Source organism: Zootoca vivipara, chromosome 11 (genome assembly GCF_965207765.1).
Source record: "Zootoca vivipara chromosome 11, rZooViv2.hap1.1, whole genome shotgun sequence".
Taxonomy (NCBI): domain Eukaryota; kingdom Metazoa; phylum Chordata; class Lepidosauria; order Squamata; family Lacertidae; genus Zootoca; species Zootoca vivipara.
Genome location: NC_142594.1, coordinates 55,990,284 through 56,003,827, shown reverse-complemented (window position 1 = coordinate 56,003,827; position 13,544 = coordinate 55,990,284). Strand labels below are relative to the sequence as shown.

The 13,544-nt window shown below is 46.0% G+C and overlaps 1 protein-coding gene across 1 annotated transcript; it reads left to right on the top strand.

Moving 5' to 3' along the window:
* The first annotated feature begins 166 nt into the window (after positions 1-166).
* On the top strand, positions 167-11,973 carry C11H5orf15 (chromosome 11 C5orf15 homolog). Its single transcript, XM_035129947.3, has 3 exons — positions 167-385; positions 7,411-8,021; positions 10,870-11,973. The coding sequence occupies exons 1-3, from the start codon at positions 190-192 to the stop codon at positions 10,999-11,001; spliced, it is 939 nt and encodes a 312-aa protein (XP_034985838.1). The 5' UTR covers positions 167-189; the 3' UTR covers positions 11,002-11,973.
* The last annotated feature ends 1,571 nt before the right edge of the window (positions 11,974-13,544 follow it).

Below are 13,544 nucleotides of genomic sequence, written 5' to 3'. Positions count from 1 at the left end.
TGGGACTGGGAAGCTCAGCTTCCCGCGCGTCTCCTCTCCTGCGCTTGCCGCGTGGGGGCGGGGCCGTGCTCACGTCATGACGCCGCGCCCCTGCGGAATGCCGTTGCCTAGCAGCGCGTGGGCGGAGCGAGCGGAAGACGCCACATCCTCGGCCGAGGCTGCTGCTGCTGCTGCCGCTGGTCAGCCAAGATGGCGGCCGCCGGGCGAAGGAGGAGGAGGCGCAGGAGGCGAGGAGAAGAAGAAGACGACGGAGGCGCCCCCGGGGAAGGGGGCGAGGCGGCGGCGGCGGCGATGTCGCTGTGGGGAAGGCCCGCTCTTCTCCTCCTCCTCCTGCTGGTGCTGCTGCCGGACGGGGCCCTGACGGTCCGGGGCCAGAGCGAGAACGGTAAGGAGGGAGGAGGAGGAGGGAGGCCTCGGGGTCCCGCTCTGAAGGGGATTCAGTCTCCGCACTCGCCGGCAGGAACACCCCCCCTCCTCCCTCTTCCTCTCCCCTCTTCTTCTCCCCTCTTCTTCTTATTACTATTATTCCTCATCTTCCTTCTCTTCTCCTACTTCTTCCCCTCCTCTTTCTTCTTCTCTTATTCCACGTCTTCCTCCTCCTCTTCCCCTCCTCTCTCTTCTCTTCTCTTATTCCATTTCTTCTTCCCCCCCTCTCTCTTCCCCTCCTCTTCTTCTTCCTCTCTCTTCTTCTCTTATTCCACTTCCTCCTCCTCCTCTTCCCCTCCTCTCTCTTCTCTTCTCTTATTCCATTTCTTCTTCCCCTCCTCTCTCTTCCCCTCCTCTTCTTCTTCCTCTCTCTTCTTCTCTTATTCCACTTCCTCCTCCTCCTCTTCCCCTCCTTTCTCTTCTCTTCTCTTATTCCATTTCTTCTTCACCTCCTCTCTCTTCCCCTCCTCTTCTTCTTCCTCTCTCTTCTTCTCTTATTCCACTTCTTCCTCCTCCTCTTCCCCTCCTTTCTCTTCTCTTATTCCATTTCTTCTTCACCTCCTCTCTCTTCCCCTCTTCTTCTTCCTCTCTCTTCTTCTCTTATTCCACTTCTTCTTCCTCCTCTTCCCCTCCTTTCTCTTCTCTTATTCAATTTCTTCTTCACCTCCTCTCTCTTCCCCTCCTCTTCTTCTTCCTCTCTCTTCTTCTTCTCTTCTTCCACGTCTTCTTCCTCTTCCCCTCCTCTCTTCTACTCCTTTTCTTCTCCTCTCTCTTCTTCTCTTTTTCCTCTTTCCCTCTTCTCTTCTGCCTTCTCTTCTTCCACTTTTTCTTTTTCCTCTTCTCCTCTCTCTTTTCCCCCTCCTCTTTCTCTTATTCCCCCTCCCCCCTCCCCCTCTTCTTCGTCTTCTTCATCATCATCTCCTCCTCCTCCCACCCTCTCTCTTCTGGCCCCATCCACACACCATACATTTAAAGCACTATGATACCACTTTAAAGTTTAAACCATCCTGGTTTTCTCCAAAGAATCCTGTGTGGTTTCGTTCACCAAGGGCCCTGAGAGTTGTTAGGGGACACCCCCTCTTCCCTTCCCACAGCTACAATTCCCAGAGTTCCCAGGGAATAAGTGTTCATTGTTAAACCGCTCTGCGAATTGTAGCAACGCTTACCACTCAGCATCCTAAAAAAAGACAGCTCCCAGAATTATTGGAGGGGGGCAACCATGACTGTTTAAAGTGGTATGAAAGTGGAGCCTCACACCTTGGGCTCTACCTTTGCTTGTTTATTACACTTGTATCCCACTTTTCCTCCAAGGAGCTCAAGATGGCATAATTCCCATTTATATCCCCACAACAACCCAGTGAGGTAGGTTAGGCAGAGAGGCAATGGCTGGCTCAAGATCACCCAGTGAAAGCTTCATGGTCAAGTGGGGATTCAAACCCTGATCTCTCCCAGGTCCTAGTCCAGGTGTCAGCAACCTTTTTCAGCCATGGCCGGTCCACCGTCCCTCAGACCATGTGGTGGGCCAGACTATATTTTTTTGGGGGGGGGGGGGAATTGAACGAATTCCTATGCCCCACAAATAACCCAGAGAAGCATTTTAAATAAAAGTACACATTCTACTCATGTAAAAACATGCTGATTCCCGGACCGTCCATGGGCTGGATTGAGAAGGCGATTGGGCCGCATCTGGCCCACGGGCCTGAGATTGCCTACCCCTGGTCTAATCCAACACTAACCACTACTGCTGCATTATTAAATACAAGCGATAACTTCAGAATCAGCAGTGATATTTAATAATTATCTGCCTCAGTGGAGAGACCTGTTGCAGCCTGATCTGCTTATTTTATATATGCTTTTCTAGTTGAATTTCCCACCATGAACAACAGACACACAGAGAGAGAGGGAGAGAGAGAAGTTCCTTAAGTCTGCAATGTTATATTCATGGAGCTGGGAGTAAGTGCTGTGGAGTGCAGTGGGGCTTCCCTCTGATAAACCTGCATGCTCTAGGCTGTTAGTGACACAAGGAAACAGATCATTTGGGTGACATGAAGTGTTGATTTCCTCCCCACCCCATGCTGCAGGGGAAAGGAGAGGAGAAAGGGAGCATTTGTTATCCTTGCAGGCTGACACAATTAGATGCCACACGTCTCAATATATCAGGTATCTGTTGGGTGTAAAAAGGGGCTCTCTCTTTCATAGGCACTACTTTAACTACATGGGAAATTCCCAAATGCCTGCCTTACTTTGTTTGTATTGTGAGCATCATGTTAACTTTCCATTTTTACTTAACGTTTTCATTATCAGCATTCCAAAATATGTTTGGTTAACAGTGAGTCCGTCCTCCTCACATGCCAAAGTTGCTCTTTGCTCTCCCTAAGGCTGGTCCAGTCAGCGGGTTTAGCAGTACAGCTTAATCAGAAGTCATAGATGTCTGCCTTTTAGGGACATTTCATGTACCTTTACTCAGAAGCAATACTCATTTGTAATTAATAGACAAAGTTCCTGGATAGGGAAGATTTCCCTTAAACGATTGAGACAACATCCCGCAGCAAAAGCTAATTGTTCTTATGGTTTGGAAATGTCTGCAAATGTTCAGCCACAATCTTATTTTCTCCTAATGTTGAAGCAAAATCTACTAAATCTGTCCTTTGGGAAATGGACAAGAAGTCTTTGCCTTCTTTCTGACTGCATCTTGAAACTACTGGAGGTGGGATCAATCATGTTCTCTCTGACTTCTTTTCTCCAGGCTGAACATAGCCAATTTCTGTAACACTCCTTCACCGCAAATGTTTTCTGTACCTCTGCCTACCTGTCTACAGTCCGCTGAGCCATTTTGACATATTAAACTCGGCACAGTGCTCCAGAATAGGTCATGCAGAAAAAAGGGTTCATGATCTGGAAATGATGATTTTTCTAGTGCAGCCTAAAAATCAATGAGACCTCTCTTTTCTTGCAGCTGCAGCAATTGGCTGACTCAGCTGCAATCCCATGATCCTTTTTACGGTACATATACTGCTGTCAAATTAAGCCATGTATCTCCCATCCTACATTTGTCTGCTTTTGGTTTGTTGGTTTGCCCAAATGCTGAACTTTTAAATTTGTTGCTGTTGGGTTTCAGACTAGTCTTCCATTCCCTCAGGGTCATTTGGAGTTTTATTCCTGCCTTCAGAGACGTTGCCCGCTCCTTCTTCTAATTTGTGTCTTCTGCTAATTTGTTAAGCATTCCTTCCACCCCTTCAGCAAGTCATTGATGAAGAACAGTTGAGGTGTCCCAGGCCCAGGGTAGATCCCTGTGGCGTTCCACTTGAAACCTCCAATTTCACAAGAAGTCATTGATGAGCAACTTTTGAGTACAGTTTTCCAACCACCTGTGACTCTGAGCTGCTGCTTTTCTGTCCCTAGAAGTCCTGGCTACTTTTCTGTACTCTGCCAAGGTGCTCTGTTCCTTCCTTCCATTTCCTAGATGTGTCTGGTTTTATTTTCAGCTCACCACTCAGCTTTTCCTGCAGCCACAACAGCTTTTTCAGTTGCCCCACTTTAACTTCTGATGCCTTTAACAGTAACTCTCCCTTTTGCAGGATCTCCCAGCCATCATAGGCTTCTTTTCCTATTGGAATCCTGCCTGATGTTTGTCTAGCCTTATTTAAAGCAGCTTCCCCACAATTTGCTATGCTTGCCTTAAGCTTTCCATAAGATCAAAAATTCCGCACCTCTTTTACCTAAGTATCGCATACAGTTTGGTTAACAAACATCCGTGTGACTTGGGTTTCTGTGCTAAATTCTAACGTCTGCTTCACATAGGAAAGGGTGTGCCGTACAAACAAGGAACCGTCTGTTCAGCTGCTCCTTTGGTATACCATGACTGGCTAGTTAATATTTTTATTCCCAAGCGGGAAGGAGGGTTTTTCAGTGCACCATTCTGCAGTACCTCGAATGCCAAGCCTTCTAGTTTTTTCCAGTGAGGTCTGTCTCCTACGTCAAGTTGCTATAAAAAGTAGAAGTGATGTGATGTTAGCCCATTTTTGGCCCATGCATTTTCCATATATCAGACGTTTTCTTTAATTCTGATTTACACTTAGAGCTTTCCTTGAAGAAGATGTCTCCGAAATGATGCTCAGATTATATTTTGCTAATGCTGATCGGATACTCAACCGTTTTCCCTCGCCCTTTGCCGTTGTCTTGTGGCTTGTTCTTCCTGATTTTGTAATCCAGAAGAGTGTTGCTACTCGATCTGGTTATTTTGTCTTCTTTTGTTACAAGAATGCCTTCTGTGCTAGCTTTTAAACTTGCTGAAAACTTCATTTCTGCCAAACCCCGGCAGGCAATTAAGAACACACCCTTCAACAGTGGTTAATTGATGTCTGTTTCCAACTTCTTTGTGGTTTTTATTGTACAGTTTTATATTTTACTGCTAGATATAAAAAGATGTAGCTGTATATAAATATTTTTTATAAAGAAGGATAGCTAGGCATGGTGTTGCTAAACTGCATTGCCACATTGTGCATTCTGCTTGAATAAGAGAATTTTTCATGAGCGACTTGCTTGCTCAGAGAGGCAAGAGGATATGCTTGTGTAAACGAAAAAGCTTTTAGCATGCCCTGAAAAGAGTATATAGCAGGGGTTCCCAAACTAAGGCCCGGGGGCCGGATGCGGCCCAATCACCTTCTAAATCCGGCCCACGGATGGTCCAGGAATCAGCGTGTTTTTACATGAGTAGAATGTGTCCTTTTATTTAAAATGCATCTCTGGGTTATTTGTGGGGCCTGCCTGGTGTTTTTACATGAGTAGAATGTGTCCTTTTATTTAAAATGCATCTCTGGGTTATTTGTGGGGCATAGGAATTCATTCATTTTATTTTTTTCAAAATATAGTCCGGCCCCCCACAAGGTCTGAGGGACAGTGGACCGGCTCCCTGCTGAAAAAGTTTGCGGACCCCTGGTATATAGGGAAGGTACCTGCCTGATGTCAATAGGCAGGGAGTTCCAAAGTGTAGGTGCTGCCCGTGTAAAAGATTGATTTCTTACCAATGCAGAATGGGTATTGTGTGGTACCTGTAACAGAGCCACAGAGCCAGTTCTGCAGATCGAAGCAGTTGCATGGGCATTTTGGGGGTGAAGTCATCTTGCAATAATCCTGTGCATTGTTGCTGGGCACAGAGAGGGAGGGTCAAGGCTAGCATCGCACCAGAGGCAACCTGGTACCCTGCTGCTCCCAATTGCTCCCACACTGTGCCAAGCTCCCTGCTTCCTGTCCTTTCAGTAACTGGCAGAAACACGCAGCATTGGAAAGCCCATTGAATATCACAGCCCCTGCCTAGGTTCCCTCCCCCTCCGGCTCCTACCACCCAGAGCCAATCATTAACTTTTCATGTGGCTGATTTGCATCAACTTGGAGGGGGTGAAGGCAGAAGAAGCCTTGGGCAACAGGTGTCATGAGACTTTTCCAGCTTGCATCACGGCAGCTCAAGCCAGTTTCACCCCGCCTGGGTGAAAAACCCTTGTATTTTTCTGTAGTTAACGTTGTTTCGCTGCATGTTGTTGTTTAGTTGTTTAGTCGTGTCCGACTCTTTGTGACCCCATGGACCAGAGCACGCCAGGCACTCCTGTCTTCCCACTGCCTTCCGCAGTTTGGTCAAACTCATGTTCATAGTTTCGAGAACACTGTCCAACCATCTCGTCCTCTGTCATCCCCTTCTCCTAGTGCCCTCAATCTTTCCCAACATCAGGGTCTTTTCCAAGGATTCTTCTCTTCTCATGAGGTGGCCAAAGTATTGGAGCCTCAGCTTCAGGATCTGTCCTTCCAGGGAGCACTCAGGGATGATTTCCTTCAGAATGGAGAGGTTTGATCTTCTTGCAGGCCATGGGACTCTCAAGAGTCTCCTCCAGCACCATAATTCAAAAGCATCAATTCTTCGGCGATCAGCCTTCTTTAGGGTCCAGCTCTCACTTCCATACATCACTACTTGGAAAACTATAGCTTTAACTATATGGACCTTTGTCGGCAAGGTGATGCCTCTGCTTTTTAAGATGCTGTCTAGGTTTGTCATTGCTTTTCTCCCAAGAAGCAGACGTCTTTTAATTTCAGGACTGCTGTCACCATCTGCAGTTATCGCTGCATGTTGTATGTCCCCAAATCTGTGCATTCCTACTTCCTAACCCCGGATTTGAAGATAAGGAATCCTATGGGGCTGTCAACTCCCGGATATGAAAGTAAGGTCGCTGAATAGGGGAATTTCCCGCAAAAAAAGGGAGAGTTAACAGCACTGATGGTCATACGCTCAGCTGATCTCTTGGGCAAATATGCCAGAGCTGCAGACTGGCTCTATTGACATTGGCACCTGAATTCACACTGCCACACTCTCATTCATTTGATGTGCTGTCTCTCTCAGCAAGTTCTTCATTATTTGTTCAGTTGACAAAGACTTGTTTTGCGACAACTGTCCCTGTTCAGTGTGGCTATTTGACCTGGGTTGCGCATCACATTGAGCCCTAGTTAAAATAAGCAACGGACAATGTGCGCATGCAGCATGCAGCTGAGATCACACGCGGTTCACTTCTCCCTGTGCTGTCAGGAAATAATCCATGCTCCGGCTTTACATTCTGCCTAAACCTAGGATTGTGGTTTGTTTCTCTCTCCAAACGTGAGTGGCAAGCCAAGAACGAATTTTGGTTTGCAGGAAACAAACAGGTAGGTGGTTTGCACGTAAAGACATGGCGACGATGCAAAGTGTCTGAGAAGGACCCTTTGGAGCAGATTTTGGGGTGTTTGGGAGGCTATCCTGTTGCACAAGCTGATTTCTGTTGCTCAGGTGGATGGACTTCATTAAATGTTCCCCAGTTTATAATACCAACAATTGAACCAATAGCAGGGGGTTGCTGAACACTATACTGTACTATCATTGACATCCTTCGTGAAATCAAGATACACCATGAGAATCTTTGTTCCAAACTTCAGATTATCCTGATTTTTATTTCCTTTTCCCAGGCACTACAACCGAGGCAGAGCTTTCTGAGCGTATAAATGTCTCGGCATCCAGTTTCACAACTCACAACTTACCGCCTGTTTCAAAAGTCGATGGGGACAGAACAAGGACGGCAGCAAATGAAGGCATGATACCAACATCTCCAAAGAGCAGTGCTTCTGTGTCACCTGGGCCAACTGCAACTGAAGGGAAGCAGGCAACATCCCCTGCTCCAGCTTCTGCGACTCCTGCTCCAGCTTCTGCGACTCCTCCTTTGCAAACAGACGCTGACACTTCGGAAGATACAAATATCAACGAAGATGACATGGTGGACGACACCGTAGGCAAAGACAACGTGCCCAGCTTCCTCCCAACAGCCAAAGGAACTGCAGATCCGGCTGACTATTATGGTCCCTACGGAATGCCGTCTGACGATCAAGACGACCAAGGCATCTCGGAGTTTACGGAAGAGTTGGCCAGCATGCGCAGCTATGAAAATAAGAAATTGCTTCCTGACGAGATGAAGGATGCCTCTTCCTCGGAACTGGAAGAGGACAGCCATTTCTTTTTCCACCTGGTTATCGTTGCCTTTTTGGTAGCTGCTGTTTACATCACGTACCACAATAAAAGAAAGGTAGGCCGCCTTTTTTTTAAGTGTCAGGGTTGTTAAGACTACTCCTGAGTAACGACCTTCCACATACTTGTCTTTCAAAAGTCTTTATTGGTGCACATTATTTACAGTGTGGTGAGCTGTCGGTTTCATGTCTTCTCATTCCGTATCAGAATCCGGCACTGCCCCTTTTCGCGACTTTGACCAACATAAAAGCCTCGGGACAGTGCATCTCCTCCCCTTTCTCCTCCTCCTCAATACCGGTGTCGGGGGGAAGGGTCTACGGTCTGCCTTCTCCCTGTCCCCCCTTCCCGCCTCTCTCTCTTCCTCCCTGTGGAGCAGGGGCTCTCCAATGCTGCCAGAGCCCTGGCACTCCTTCTCTGTCTCCTGACTCACCCCGTCAGACCCCGTGCTTTCATGACTGCTTGGAGACTGGCTGCTCCTGATGAGAGGGGGAGGGTTTCCTCTATAATCCCTCCCCCCTTACATTAAGTATGCAGTTGCACTGGCATTTTTACATTATGCTGCAAGTAACTGCAAAGCGGGTGTTTGAACAGAATCGGAAACCTTCTCATTCGTTGACTTACATACCCCATTTCGACACATTTGTACTCAAAAGCGGCGTGCAAAAACAAATGCATTCAAAACTCGTGCACAAGTACATAATACCGTGGGGGGAATAGAAAACATTATCATACAAGATATACAACGAAAGCTGCAAAGTAATTAATAGGAAATATTTTCATCAGCATTTCAAATATACAAACGCACGTGTTCTCCGTGGTGCTTGGACGTCAAGGCAGAGAAAATGCAGCAAAGTTAGGAAATACAGTCATACCTCGGTTTAAGTACGCTTTGGTTTGAGTATTTTCAGTTTAAGTACTCCGCGGACCCGTCTGGAACGGATTAATCCACTTTCCATTACTTTCAATGGGAAAGTTCGCTTCAGGTTAAGTACAGACTTCCAGAACCAATTGTGTACTTAAACCGAGGTACCACTGTACAGGTACAGGCTTGCAACGCTGAAAATCTTAAATGAAGAAGGGTTCCAATCCATCATATTGAGATAGCTAGGTTAATTTGTAAATGCAATCAGTTGTTAATCTGTCCATAGTCAACACTTTATGGCAGTTGTTTTCAAACAGTGTGCCATGGCACCCTGGGGTGCATTGAATGTTAGTCAGGGGTGCCACGGCAAACACTCGCCTCTGTCCTTCTTTCCTTCCCTCCCGCCCTCTGATGCCCTCTTGTGTCTCCCAAAGGCTTGCACAGCTGTTTGTTGCAGCAGCCCTGGCGACAAGCTCCCCAGGCGAAAGGTGTCTCTGGGGCTGGCCAGGGAGTGCTTCCCAGGCCCTTGTGGGGCAGTGTGAGGAGGCACTTCTCAGGGGGGCAGCTCAGAAACCAGGGGCGACAGCAGTGGCTGCGCAGATGACTCCCAAAGATTGGGGAGAGGAGAGGAGGCTGAGGGAACCCTCCTCAAGAGAGGGTGTTTGGAAAAGGCTGAGAGGCTGCCGGCAAGGGGTGACCTAACTGGGCTCCCGTACCCCCCAGGAGTGCTGCAGAAAGAATGCAGTTGGTCAAGGGAGACATGTACTCAAAAAGGTTGAAAACCTGTGCTTTCCGAGACGGTTTACAAATGTTATCAAAGCAGATGTGACAGTTTTAAGTGGAGAAGAATTAAGTAAAAATAATAAACCACTCTCAGGAGTAGGTGCTCTACATTATATTTACTCTTCTAAGTCATAAAAATGTGGTGCAGCATTTTAAGCTTAATGTTCCGAGGAATGTAAACATTTCCCCCTTGCCCTGGGTGGGAACTGATGTGTGTTCATTACATTTATCCCCTCCGTCCCCAGTCTTCAGTGGATTTATAATATGGAATCGTAACGGGAGAAGACATATGATGGATGACAGTGTCTTTTAAACTTGAATGCAGCCTTTCACCCGAAGAACACGGGGCAGTTGACAATATAAAAATGCAAAATGAAAGCATAATAACAGCAAACTAAAAAAAAAACCCCAACCTAATAACACCCCCCTCTGGAAAACAACCGCACAGTTTAAAAGGCTATATTTTTTAATCGGGCAAAGGCTTGGGAGAAGAGTTCTATTTTCTGCTGGTGACTAAAGATATGCAGTGAAGGCAACAGGCGAGACTCCCTGGGAAAAGCATTCTGCAAGTGGGGAGCCACTGCAGAAAAGGCCCGTTTTTATGCTGCCACCCTCCAGACCTCCCAGAAGTGGTACAGGAAAAAGGGCATCGGAGGATGATCTCAGGGTCTGGGTCGATTCATATGGGGAGATGCAGTCCTTGCGGTATATTAAGGCTTTGTAGGTCAAAACCAGAGGGACCCAGGTGGCGCTGTGGGTTAAACCACAGAGTCTAGGGCTTGCTGATCAGAAGGTCAGCGGTTCGAATCCCTGCAACGGGGTGAGCTCCCGTTGCTCGGTCCCAGCTCCTGTCCACCTAGCAGTTCGAAAGCACATCAAAGTGCAAGTAGATAAATAGGGACCGCTCCAACGGGAAGGTAAACGGTGTTTCCGTGCGCTGCTCTGGTTCGCCAGAAGCAGCTTTGTCATGCTGGCCACATGACCCGGAAGCTGTCTGCGGACAAACGCCGGCTCCCACGGCCTATAGAGCGGGATGAGCGCCGCAACCCCAGTCGGACACGGCTGGACCTGATGGTCAGGGGCCCCTTTACCTTTAGGTCAAAATCAGCACTTTGAATTGGACCCAGAAACTAATTAGTAGGCGCATTTAGTGAAGGAAATGGTTGCGATGATTTGCAAACGCTGACAAAGCAGGAAGCGTTTCTCCTTGAACCGCGTCCTCCTTTCTTTATCGTTAGCTAATTGTTTCTTTCCTCTCTAGATTATCCTGTTGGTCCAGAGCAGAAGATGGCGAGATGGGCTTTGCTCCAGAACCGTCGGGTACCATCGTTTGGATCAAAATGTCAATGAAGCTATGCCTTCATTAAAAATCACCAATGATTACATTTTTTAAAAAGCGGCGTGATCTGAGTTGACTGAACTAGTGATTTCCTTTGCCTGAGGTGCAGGTGTTTGCCATAAGCTCACACACTTCCTTGCCTTTCAAGTTCTTAGCCTTATACGAGGGCATGGAAGGTTAGTATTTCCTTCAGGTGGCTGCCAAACTTACAAATCAGTGCACGTAGTGCCGTTGTTAATCACTTTTATTTATCTTCCAGTGTATTCCCGTCTGCCTGGAGCAGTCCTAGATTAGAACATAGCCAAGTAATCTCCAATATTCAATGTATTGCTAAATCTGGCAACAGTGAACCACACTGAAAGGAACTCTGGCGATTCTCTTTTTTGCATCATGCGTTCTCTTTTTCCCTCAGTACAGATTTGGGGGGAAACTTACTACAACAAAGTATCTGGCTCCTTACTTTAAACCACATCACTTGGCTGAAGATTTTAGCTGGTATTTGTTCTCTATAGCCTTTAAGTAGACCTGCATTTTAAGAGAACAACCTTTCACATGTTACCAGTCAGCCTGTCTCCTTGCACAGCTTAGATAACCATTTTAAAAACTGGTGGTGATTCAGAGCCCGTTTTTTCCTTTCTTTCTCTCTCTCTCTGCCATTTTCTCTGCAAAAGAAAATGCCTTTAAAACCCCAAAGTTGTGAGAAAACCTCTCTAGGCTTGAAGCTGAGATACATGAAAGATCAGCAGAACAAGCTCACCTGCACCACCCTCAATATTTTAACGGTTGCCAATACACAACTTGTGCTTTCATTCCATTGCAACCAGGAAAGGTGAGAGATTTATTATTTCTTCTTCTAATCAAGGCGTAGAATTGTCAGGAATCGGAAGTTTCCCAGCTTCAGCGGAGACTGCATTATTTTCTTTTAATTTCGGGAGAGACAAAAATCTCTTGCATATAGCTTGTACAGAAAGTTCTTGGGACATTGGGATTTAAAAAAAAACAAATAATAAATAAATAAAGTATGTACTTTTGCTATTTATGTTTACTTCCACAAGTTGCAATTAGTAGTTTCACTTTTAATGTACACCTTGTTCATGAATGATTCCTTTTGAAGGACTGAAAAAAAATGTATATAATCAGTAGGAACTTTGACTTTATATCCAAGTCTTGTATTATTCTGAAAAACCCTTGCACCTATTTCATGAGAAGAGTTGCAGTGGTCACGATCTTGCTTAATGAAGCTTCTGCAGCAAACATTCCTAAACAGGAAGGGGAAAAAGAGGAAGTCCAACAATACTTGCCATAACTGTTTCCTTGCGGTAATTTTTTATCATATTTGAACTTGTATCACTTTTAATAAGATTTTTTTTTTCAAATAAACCCCAAGGATATAATTTTGTAGGAACCGCAGCTTGATTGTTGGTAATTCCATCAAAGCAAAAATAAAATAAAATTGGGTGTGGGTGTGAAAATTGCACAAGGCACATGACAATTATGTGCAACTTTGAATGAAAAAATATTTTGGCTTAGTTGCTCAGAGCAGCACAAGATGTTTGGAGCAGTGTAAGGTGCGACTTGTACCATTTCATATTAAAGGGGTGTATGTTTTTTTAAAAAGGATGTAGTCGGAGGATATTTTCCTATAAAGTCACATCAGTATTTCTCCGTCATTGGTGCATAATCACAGATGGTCTACACCAGGCTTCCTCAAACTCTGCCCTCCAGATGTTTTTGGCCTACAACTCCCATGATCCCTAGCTAACAGGACCAGTGGTCAGGGATGATGGGAAGTGTAGTCTCAAAATATCTGGAGGGCAGAGTTTGAGGAAGCCTGGTCTACACAAAGGTGTTGTCTGAGTTGGGGCTGAAGAAACGGAATAAGGCCAATGGGCTACTTGAATGCCCGTAGTGGTCCCATTTTTCCATTCTTAATGTTTGTGCCTATCTGGCTTCCAAAGGGCGTGTAACGTTTATTGCCCCAATTGACTTTGCTTATTTATATGCTGCTTAATACTTTAGTTGGTCTCTAAATGGTTTATCTACCATAGTGGCCTGCACATAAGCCTCACTTTTCCCCCAAATTCCGACCGTGAAAAGTTAAAGTGCGGCTTATATCCGCGACCTTACGGTATGCGGCCAGGAGCGGCAAGGAATGGTGCGGCTTATATTCGGGTATTTTTTTATTTTATTTTTCTCCTCCCCCCACCCTTCCAATTTTAAAGGTGGGGCTTATATTCGGGCCAATACAGTATATGCGCGTGCGCACACACCCCAAACAATGAAACACAGAAACTACATTCTAATCCTGCGCAGTATGAAACCGAAATACAACAAAAGCAAAAGAATTTCCATATATTCAAATGGTGAAATAATTCAGCCGCTTCTGTGGGTGTCTCGAGCTGTTTTCGAGCAGTTCCCCAGAAGGTAGGAATGAATGAAGACCTGTGTCTTATTCCGAACCTAAGCGACAGGTGCATTGGAAGAATCCCTTGGAGGCTTTCCCAACTTTTGACACATTTGAGCTGAAAGCAGACAACTCCGCAAGGTCCCGAAGAATCAGACCCAGTTACTTGCAAGCCAGGCCTCAAAAGATCTTT